The sequence below is a fragment of the Echinops telfairi genome, unplaced genomic scaffold (genome assembly GCF_000313985.2).
Source record: "Echinops telfairi isolate 266 unplaced genomic scaffold, ASM31398v2 ScPeMD7_2;HRSCAF=8, whole genome shotgun sequence".
Lineage (NCBI taxonomy): Eukaryota > Metazoa > Chordata > Mammalia > Afrosoricida > Tenrecidae > Echinops > Echinops telfairi.
The window spans coordinates 4,278,836-4,289,393 of record NW_022103898.1 but is presented as its reverse complement, the minus strand read 5'-3'; the positions used below and the strand labels follow the sequence as shown (position 1 = coordinate 4,289,393).

At 58.4% G+C, this 10,558-nt stretch overlaps 1 protein-coding gene across 1 annotated transcript in view; it reads left to right on the top strand.

Moving 5' to 3' along the window:
• Positions 1-10,558, top strand: part of GTSE1 (G2 and S-phase expressed 1) — an 18,458-nt gene that overhangs the window by 5,140 nt on the left and 2,760 nt on the right. Inside the window, exons 2-7 of the mRNA XM_045290696.1 lie at positions 541-598; positions 710-1,259; positions 5,829-5,966; positions 6,299-6,425; positions 9,173-9,511; positions 10,255-10,327. Of these exons, the coding sequence (XP_045146631.1) occupies positions 541-598; positions 710-1,259; positions 5,829-5,966; positions 6,299-6,425; positions 9,173-9,511; positions 10,255-10,327 (1,285 nt within the window). The remainder of the gene's footprint in view (positions 1-540; positions 599-709; positions 1,260-5,828; positions 5,967-6,298; positions 6,426-9,172; positions 9,512-10,254; positions 10,328-10,558) is intronic.

Sequence of the window (10,558 nt, the reverse complement as noted above, 5' to 3'; positions counted from 1 at the left end):
CTGAGCGACATCCACTCGATGGCCCCAACTGTTTTCGCTTATATTTGGGGGTGGGGTGGTGTGAAATTTCAGTGTTTAGTTCTTTATTTAACATTCTCTTGCGATCTGGATAAAGTTAGGCACTGGGCTACTGCCCACTGGTTGGGTGGCCCACACCCGCCAGTGGCACTCAGGAGGAAGCGGAGGCTGTCTACTGCCCTATGAGTCAGAATCCATTCCATGGTAGTGGGTTGGGTTTGGGTTTCAGGACCCACTTTGACTCCAGTTGTTGGTGCTGCCCCCACAGTGTCACAGCCCTCTTTCCAGTGCCCCCCCACCCCCACCCCAGTGCCCTTCACCTTCCTCTTCCGTGGGCCCACACTGCCCTGCATCTTCCTCCTCCATGGGCCCACACTGCCCTTCACCTCCCTCCTCCATGGGCCCAAACTGCCCTTCATCTTCCTCCTCCTTGGGCCCACACCGCCCTTTGCCAGTGTCTGCCAGCCCTAGAGACTGGCACCTGCCCCAGCCTGGCAATGACACAGGCCTTGCCCCCCACAGACCTTCTGCTTCTGGCTGATGAGAAGTTCGACTTTGACCTCTCCCTGTCCTCCTCCAGGTAAGCCCCCGGGCTCTGACTGGTTGTTGGCCCTGCCTTGAGGGTCACCACCTCCTAACGCCTTTCCATTTCCATGCCTGTGTCACCGATGAGCCTCTGTTTTGAAAATAGCGCCAATGAGGACGACGAGGTCTTTCTTGGGATAAAAGGAAGCTGCTCAGCTGCCGGCGTGGACTTGTACACCCCAGCCCCCGAGAGCTGCTTCCCATGGAGCCCCTTCACTCGGGAGAAGTTCGAGGAGGTTTGCAAGGAGGCGCACCTGCTGGCATTGCAGATCGAGGGCAGCAGCAAGGACACGGAGCAGCCCGGCAGGCTTAGAGACGCCCAAGGCCCAGAGGTGTTCCTGCAGGATTCAGAGCTGAAAATAAGTCTCTTTGAGAAAGGCAGCACGATGCAGAAGAGCCCCGCGTCACTGAAGAGGGAGACCTACTGCCTGGCCCAGAGCCCTCTGAGGGGGCCCCCCGGCCGGGCCCAGGCCCCCAGCACTGCTCATGCCCCTCGGAGCACCCCTGCCCCGCCCAGCCTTGGCCAGACACAGGCGTCCCAGCCTTCTGCTCACCCCCTGAGCCAGCTGGTGGTGCCGAAAAGGAACAGGAGCAGACTGCAGCCACCCCGCGTGCCGGCTGTCAGAGGGAAGAGCGTCCCCCCGCCCCTGGAGAAGGTACCTGCTGTTTATGGGGGGCAGGGAGGCTCCCTGGCATCTCAGCGCAGCCTCCCTCCTGTGTCCTGTCACAGGGACAGTAGGTGCTCTGAGGGCAGGGCTCAGGAACAGCGGAGGGCCCTGCTTGGGGGGTGGGCTGGGAGCGTGAAAGGTGTGGGCTCCTCTACGAACTGAAGCGCTTGCATTCTGAGCCCCCTGCACGGTACCCAGGGGGAGGCCCTCTGGCACACACGGGCCAGCAAAGGCATCAGCCTTGGCCTTACAAAAACCTCGCAAGTCTTGTTTCAAGAGTCTTGTTTTGTGGCGGGGCAGGCTAGTCCCTGTCGGGCTGGGTTTGCATGAACACCAGCAGCCTCTTTCAGCAGCAGTTCCTCTCCTGAGACCCCAAAGCCTGTTGCTTGTTTGGGTTGCTGTGGTCTTGCAGTGACCTTGTTGCCCAGCTTGTGCTGCGCAGCCAGGTCACCTGCATTGAGTGAGCCTGTTGGTGCGGCAGGTGGAGTGGGGGGCTGCTCAGTGCAAGGCTGGCAGCCCCTCCTCAGAAGAAGGTGCCCAGACTCAAAACCAGACTCACAGTGACCCTGCAGGGCGGGGTAGAACTGCCCCTGTGGGCTTCCAAGACTCACTCTGAATGGGAGTAGAAAGCCTCATCTTCCTCCGACGGAGCACCTGGTGGTTTCTAATCGAGGCGTAACTCCCTGTGCTGCCAGGGCTCCCGGGCGGGTGAGGGGTGAGGCAGTCTCAGTAGTGGAGGGCTTGGTTCTTTGAGTTTATCTTGCATAGGAGACTTGGTGGCACAATGGCCAAGTACTCCATTGTGAACTGACAGGTCGGGGGTTGAACCAAGCTCAGAACCAGGAGGCCACCTGCTTCCGGCAGGAAGACGGCCTTGGCCAGCCCCTGGACAGCTCTGCTCCTCCTGCAGGGTCCCTCCACTCGGCAGCAGCTTCATTCCTGGACAAATGCTGGCCTTCTGGGCCCCTGAGGTTGACTGTTCTGAAGGCACGCTCCCCGTGTGTCGGTGTTCACCTTAGCAGACGGTGGTTTGGTTGAAGCAGCCTGGGGCCCTGTCGGGTGACCGTGGTACAAAAGGTCTGCTGTTCAGACCCGCCAGCCACTCCTACGGAGAAAGATGAGCTATCTGCTCCCCTAAAGACTCATCGCCTTGGAAACCCTCTACAGGGTTCACTTGCGCAGCCACAGGCTGTTTCGGCTGAAAGGGGTCTCCCTGGTGACCACCGTGGGAGGGTGCCCTGGAATGAGGGCAGGGTGGGTGCTGCTGTGTGTGTCAGACAAGCGTCAGGGCATGGAGGGTGGGGTCCGGCCCCATACCGAAAGGGCCCGGACGAGTGGCGGTGCCTTTATAGGAGAGATCAGGGCCCAGGGGCCCACGTTCCCTCCCCATGTCGGCATCACGAGAGCAAGTCACGGGACTTGCAAGCCTCCAGCAGGCACGTGCGTGCCAGGTGGGCAGGTACTGGAGGCGCATAGTGACAGTTCGTTCAGTCAGCATTCCACCTCGTACGTCCCTGAGCTCTGCAGGGGAACGGTCTATGATCACTCTCAGAAGGGACTTGACGGACGACAGAGCCTGACTTCTCTTAAAGACAGAGAGTCTCCCTTTGGATAGTGAGCAGCCTGGTGTGAGCAGGAGACCGTTTTATGGGTGCACCTTTATGGGGGGAGGGTGATTCTCAGTCTGGAGACCGTGTATCAGGAGTCATTGCTATCTCATAAAGGTGAGAGCCTCCCCTACCAGGGTCAGCTCTCCAAACCCGTGATTCTGAGCGTAGAGAATTTGGCTGCTGACATCTCCAGCCAGTCCCTCAGGCCACCACACTTGGCCCTCCAGGCCCTCCCCGCCAGGCCTATGTGGTGATCCTGCTGCCGGAGGACTGGGTGTCTGACCCAAGTCCTGTGCTCTAAGTTGAGCTGCGTGGTTGACTCACTTCCTGCGCCCGCACACCCTCTGTTCTGGAGCCCTGGTGGTGCCGAGGGCAGGCATTGTACTGCCATTCACAAGGCCGTAGTCCAAGCCACCAGCCGCTCCAGGGAGGAAGATGAGGCATGGAGTAGGGTGGGGAGGACCTCTTTCTGCCAAGAGCCATGTGGATATTTATAACATCCTTGTGGGCCACACACGACTGATCGTCAATGGGAAAAGTAGCCTGTGCTGTGCTCTGGTGGCAGAGTGGTTACGTGTTGGGCTGCTAACCGGAAGGAAGGTCAGTAGTTCGAAACCACCAACTGCTCCACTGGAGAGAAAACACAGATGGAGCTTTCTACTCCCGCGAAGAGTGACAGTCTGGGTACCCACAGAGCAGCTCCACCCTGCCCCGTGGGGCCGCCGTGAGTTGGCATCCACTCGGGGGCAGTGAGTGTAGTGTTATTTGGTCACACTTTTTGTGACCTCACTCCTGCTGTGGTGGTGAAGATTGCTTCTCATGGCGAGGCGTGTGATGTTAGCTGGGATTCATGGTCCCGTGGGCCAGACGGTCCCCACCCGATGCACAGCCTGGAAACCCTGTACAGGGTCAGCAAGAGCCAGACCCCACTTGATGGCAGTGGGTTTGGTTTGGTGGTTTGGAACAGGTTCAGTGTTTTCAGAAAGTAACAGGCAAACAGCAGTGTGGGGGCACTGGGGGGACGGGAACCCTGCCCAAGGCTGGGGGTGGGGGTATGTGGCAGTACGCCACCATGGAAACCGGTTACCCCTCCCGGTTATCTCTCCCATTGCCAGGGGGGCTGCTGGTTCCCTTCCCAGACACAGGGACGCAAACCCCCAAAGCCTACGCAGAGAGGCAAAGAGTCATGTATTCCACCCGTGTTCACCAGAGGTGGAAACGCCTCGCCCATTCCCTGCTGACGGGAGAGGGGACGGGCACATCCACGCGATGGGGTGTCACGGGGACCAACCTTGCCAGGGGAACACAGACTGTGTGACTTGGCTGACTGGCAAGGTCTTGGAACAGAGACACCAGAGGGACAGGGTCAGCAGAACTGTCTCGGACTGCCGGGCTGGGGAAGGGGCTCAAATAGGGTTAGGGTCTCCTTTTGGGGAGACAGGATGTCCTGAAGTCCCTGTGTGCCGAGGTTTCTGAAGCACAGCAAACACTCCAACAGCGCGCGCCTTCAAGTGGTGGATCCGAGCAGCAGCCAGGCCACCCTGCGGGCCAGGAAGGGCCAAAGCTTGCCTCCGTGTGACCGCATCTCCATCGTTGAGAATGCGGTGCGGGGAGGCAGAGCACGGTGGTTGTTGTCCACTCCGAGGTCAGATTGCCCTTGACCTCACTGGTTCACTGTCCCGTTAACAACCGGCCACTGGTCGGTCCGACGCTGACACCTGCGGGACAGAGCTAGCCCGTGGGGTCTCCTAGGCTGTGGGTCTCTCCAGCAGCAGGTGGACTCTAGCTGCCGGCCTTGTAATTAGCCGCTGGCCGCCTTCCCCACAGCGCCCCCCGGGCTCCTTGTGCCCTGTAGTGTGAGTGTAGTCGGGTCCGAGTGCCCTGTGCCTGGTTCTCCCTCTGCCATTCCCTCTCTGACTCTCAGCCGTGGGCCTGGGAGGCAGGCTGTACACAAGCTCCCTGTGCGGGGAGGACTTCTCAGGCAGGGGCCCGCTCTGAGCCACACTTGGGTGCCTGCACTGCTGGGTCCCCTTGAGAAGGGCCCTGCTTCCACAGTGGTCATGAGTTGGGCTGCTAACTTCAAGGTCAGCGGGTCAGTACCTCCCACTGCTCCGCAGGAAGGCAAAGCAGCTTTCTGCTCCCGTGAAGCCAACAGTGAGTGTGGTGCTTTGTTTTGAGCTGGCGCCAGCTTCCTCCAAACCCACCTCACGAAGACCCTGGAAGGAAATCAAGTTCGTGGGGCTCCCTCGGACTAGTCTCGAGCCGCCTTGCTCTATGCCTTGGGAGGAAGACAGGTCCATGGCTCCTTTAGTCTGGGTGGACTAGAGAAACAAATCCAGGGAGACTCGTGTATGAGAAGGAGCTTTATGTACAAGAGCAATTGAATATTGAGAAAACATCCCAGGCCAGATCAAGTTCATAAGTCCAATATTGGCCCATATGTCCAAAAACAATCTAAAGTCCTCTTCACACTCACGAAATACATGCAATGACACCGAATGCAGGAAGATCCCAGGCCAGTGGGTGAAAAGTGTGGATCCAGTGGTTGTGGAAGCATCTCAATGCTGGCAGGGGTCTCCATGTGGCTCCTTCAGCTCCAGGGCTCTGGCTGCAACAGTGTGGCTCCCTCAGGCTCCTTGTCAGCAATGTCTCGCAGCGAGTGGACGAGTGTCCCATCTCCAGCGAAATATCTCCTTAGCACCTCCAAATGGGGTCATCAGGCTGCGACCTGATCGACAGGCTAGACTCCACCCCTTCATTCTTAATCCTCTCAGATTGACCACAGATTATGTAACTACCACACAGAGTAATCCAGTGGCTTGAGTTACATGAGGCACCGAGCCCCTGTGAGCAACAAGCTGAGCTGGTCCCCACTGAAACTTTAGTGCCACCGTCACTGTCTTGTGACAACTGGACGGTTCTCAGCCTTCCCAATTCCAAATTCCAGCCTAAGAAAGAGCGGCCAGCCAGCCTTTCCACGATGAAGCCCCCGAGTGTGGAGCCCCACCGAGAGGGCCTTCCTGAGAGACCCACCAGCGGAACCCACCTGGCCCTGGGAAAGAGGGCATTGCCTGTGCCAAACAAGGTGAGTCCCTGAGTGGGTGGCACGGCATAGGCTCCAGGGCCCGCAAGTATGAGCGGACAGCCACACTTGGCCAGGAGCTGGCCATCCACAGTTGACTGCCTGCTCACCATCTCTGCCCAAGAGTCACTGGCAGCCTTGTTCCAATGGCCGAACGCTGGGCTTTACGTTGATGGTCCTCAAGGGTCTAGCCAGGTGGTATGGCCAGGCTTGAGGGCTGTGGCCACTCTTCTTGAAGTTCATGGTGAACTGGATAGAACCAGCTTCAACCCTGGGTCCAGGCAGGGTGTGGCTGAGGCTCTCTGGTGACTCTTTTATCTCACACTCTGTTCCAGTTGGGGCCGAAGAGGAGCTTAGCGAGGCCGCCTGGCCGCACCGGCAGCCTACCCAGAAGGAGCGCTCCCTCGGGGCCTGCGGTGGGCGCGACGTCACGCAGGGTGGCTCCTCAGGCCAGGGGTGCAGGTGAGGTGCCCTCCCAGACCTTGCCAGGCCTTGTCCCACAGAGAGCTTGCGTTTACAGGACACTGTGACTCTGCCCGTGAGGGGAGGGCCCCCAAGGAGTGAGTCTCTGTGCAGCTGTGTCCCCCGTGGGATGTGCAGGCCCGCTGAGAGCTACATGGTATGGTCAGGCACTCTCCAAAATAGGGCCGTTTCAGTGGTTAGGCCCTGTGGTCTGTCACTCCAGCACAAGGTTCACCTCCTTCACGCCCCACGCCATTGAGTTTCCCCAAGCAGCTGCAGGGTGCCGTCTAGTGGTGGGGGAGCCCTCGCCCTCTGCAGGCGAGGCAGTTAATGTACCCCAGTAGCCACGGCTGCACGGCAGCAGACAGCCTCGTCCTGCTCCTGAATGCTGCTAGTGGGTTTGAACAGCTTATTGACAGCAGCACCAGGGCTTCTTGAAATCCAAAGGAAACTCCCGCTCTCCAGTCCACCGGGACTCAGCATCCTGTAGGCAGGGTGGGACTGCCCTGTGGGGGTCTGAGCCGGTCACTCACTGGCTTTGTGGTTAGCAGCTGGCTTGTAACCCTATGCCACTGAGAGCCCCTCGGGTGCTTGTTGGACCCTCTTCCCAGTGGCCGTGCCTTGGTGGGCAGGAGGTGAGCTGACCGTGGAGTCTGTGGTTCAAGCCCACCGTGGGAGAAAGATGAGGCTGTCTGTTCCCATAAAGGCTTACAGGAAAGGTTCCCAAACATACATACTTGGCCTACTGAAGAAAAATGATTACTCAGCAGCCCCCAGCCATTAAAAATGCTTGTACTACAGCCCATGATCCAAGGTGAAGTGTAAGTATCTGGTTTCACACCCCCTCCAGGATGGTCGAGCCCCAGCAGGTAGTACTGCTCACTGTGGGGAGCATCGGTATTCAGTCTTGGAAACCCTAGGTCGCAGTCACGCTGTGTCCCATAGGGCTGCCAAGAACGGGGCTGGACTGGACAGCGGTGGGCCTGGTTGGGGTGTGGGTAGTCTCTGACCATCAGCCCCTCCAGTGTGCTGTGCATTTCGATCACAAAACGTGGACCATTTGGAACCTGGCTGACTGCCTCAGCCCAAGAGAACGGAAGTTTGTCTTCTTGTCTTTACAAGCGGAGGGGCTGGGTCAGCCTGAGTGGCACGGAGGAGTGGAAGTGCTCTGTGGGCTGGCCCAGGCCGCCAGCCCCTCCCTGCTCATTGTGGTCAGTGCAGAACAATACACAGGCTCTGGCCTAGGCCCCTTTCCACACCATGCGTAGCAGAACCCAGAGACTGGAGGCATGGGGCATGCGTGGGGCAGCGTGCTCCGCCCACTCTGAGCTGCGCACTCACTGTCCTCCAGCCTTTCCCTACCAGTCTGTCCCCCTGGCCTACCAGTGTGCCAGCTGCCCTGGCGTCCGTGCTGGCTGGCGCATGGCCCACGGGCTGCAAGTAGAACCAGGGTTGTTTGTGGTGCCGGCTTTAGGAGGCAGGTTGCCAGTCCATTCTTCCACGGTGCTTCTCTAATTCCAGACCTCCAGCGAGAAGTCAGCACTTAGCCATGTCCACCAGGCACCCAGACTCACTGCTGCCAGTCCGTTCTGACTGACTGACTCCCAGCGGACCTGCGCACAGGGTAGAGCTGCCCGTGTGGGTTTCCCAGACTGTCCCTCTTTAAGGGTGTAGAAAGTCTCCTCTTTCTCCAAGTACAGACCCCTCTTGCTTTGGTAACTAAGTATCTGCTCAGCTATTTTGGTAACTAAGTATCTGCTCAGCTATTTTAGAGTGCTCTTTTTTACCCATAGAAGAATAAATTAATTAAAAGAAAAAAATTTTAAACAGAAAGAAAAACCTATAAATAGATCAAGGTCTGATTTTTGATCTCTAGGCATGTCCTTCAGTCAGGACCGAGGGGGTACCATGCTCTGGCCCCAGAGTCTGTCCTTTGTACTTCCTCTGGGGCTCTCTGCTCTCCTCCCACGGTTGCTCTGCCACACGCTTTTAGTGGTTTGCCTCGGTTTCTACCCCTGCCTCTGTTTGGACGGGCTGCGGTGTTTGGCCTGACCGGTGAAAACATGTTGGTCCACTGGAGTCTATGGAAGGGGCTGCTAACTCAAGGTCAGCAGTTCTAAACCGCCAGCTACTCCACTGGAGAAAGACGAGGCGTTCTACTCCCGTAAAGAATTGCTACTTCGGGAACCCACAGGGACAGTTGTACCCTGTCCTCAAGGGTCACCTTGAGCCGGAATCCACCGGTGGCAGTGAGTGTGGAGTTGTGGTTTCTACCCATGTCCCCTGATGGCACTGTTGGGTCATTGCCAGACTGCTAACCATAGGGTCGGAGGCTCAAACCCACAAGTTGCTCCTCTGGAGGAAGATGATTTAAAGCCTCAGACACTCAAAGGGGCAGTCCACCTGTCCTCAGGGTCAGTACGAGTTGGCATCAGCTCAGTGGCAGTGGGCTTGGCTGGGTGTTAGTTCATTGTCCATAGGGTCACTGTGAGTTGGAACTGACTTGATGGCACGGAGCAACAGCAGCACTGACCAAGACCTTGGCACTTGGGGGTAGAATTCATACCCCGGGGCCACTCGGCCCCCAGCTCTCTCGTGTGAGCATCCTCTTGGGAGAGAGGTGGCGTCTCTGAAAACCTCGCTGGCGCGAGGCTTTGTAGGTGGCCTGTCCTGTGCTAATGGTGAGCTCTCTGACTTCTCAGGAGCGTGAGCTCCAAGTTCACTTGCTTGTGTGTCTTCTCTGGCAGGCCAGTCGGGTGTCCGCAGGACTCTGAGCAGACCGGGGGCCTCAGCCCCACAGCAGTGCCGGCCACCAGGCCCTGCAGACGCGGCCGGCCCGCAGGCCCTTCCCGCCTGTGTTGCCGAGGTCCCGGTGGAGCAGCCCATGGCCGACACAGCTGCCCTCTCACACCCCCGGACTCCCGAGAGCGCAGGCGCAGGCCTGGATGCCACCTTCCTGCTGCCTGAATCCGGCCAGCTGGATTCAGCTGCAAGAACCCAAAGAAGGCGTGATTCCTGCCTCAACCCCAGGACCAGGGCTCTGCCGACACCGACTTCTCAATTTAAAATCCCTAAGTTTTCTATTGGTAAAGTCATAGATACATGTGCAGCTGTTTTTAAAGTAGTGGAGAAAAGCTACTTCAAGCTTTAGAGACATGACAGGGTTTGGTGCTGGTGGGGGTATGCGTTTCTTCCAGCATCAGATGCTGCCCCCGTCAGGCAGGAGGCTTGTGACCTTGACCCTGAGCCTTGCACAGTATCGGCCACTTGGGGGCTGCCTGGGGCTCTGGACCCTGCCATGCCCATGGCTCACTGCTCTGGGGGCTGGGCATCCAGAGGTTGGGGCTCGTGGAGTGGTCCTTGTTTCAGGGCTCTGTGGGCCATGTTAGCTTGGCAGTCTCCGCATGGCCTCTGTCCTTCCCCTTGTTTGCGTGCTTGTCCTTGGGCCTCTGCTGCTCCCTGTACTCCAGTGATTGGGTGTAGGACCCACCCTGCCCTAAAGCGGCCTCAGTGTCTTAAAGCTGATACCCTCTTCCCAAACGAGGTCCAGCATGTATCTTCAAGGAGACAGCTCGATCCAGAACAGAGTCTGTACTGGCCAGGGCTTTACTGGGGGTCTGTGTGGCCGGCACCTGTGGGGGCTTCTGCTGAGCTGGCTCTCAAGGAGCCGCATTGTAAGGTGGCCAATGGGGAGGTGTTATCCATTTGTCCCTTCTTGGCCTTGAGACTGAGCTGGGAAATGAGCCTGCCTGCTGGGGGACGATGGAGTGTCAGGTGGGTCTCCATGTGAGCTGCCCTCAATGACCAAACCTCTCTCTCTCTCTTGCAGGGGTGTCGCCGGTCAGTGCCACCCCACAGCGAGCTCAGGCACCGAGGCCACAGGCCTGCAAATCAGTGGGGAGGTAACTCAAGCCTCTGGCTGTGTCTGTTGTTGCTTTTGCTGCCCGCCCGCCTTCCGCACCCCGGCATGCAGTAACCCACATCTGTCCCCTGGGGTTGCATTCTAGGGTGTAGTGATCCAACCTGTCCCCGCACACATGACCTCAGTCAAGGCTGAAGGCGCAGCCCGGAGCTGGCCAGCCTCCCTGGCCTCTCTCACTGCCCTGGACCTCCACTCCCTCCATGGGGCCACT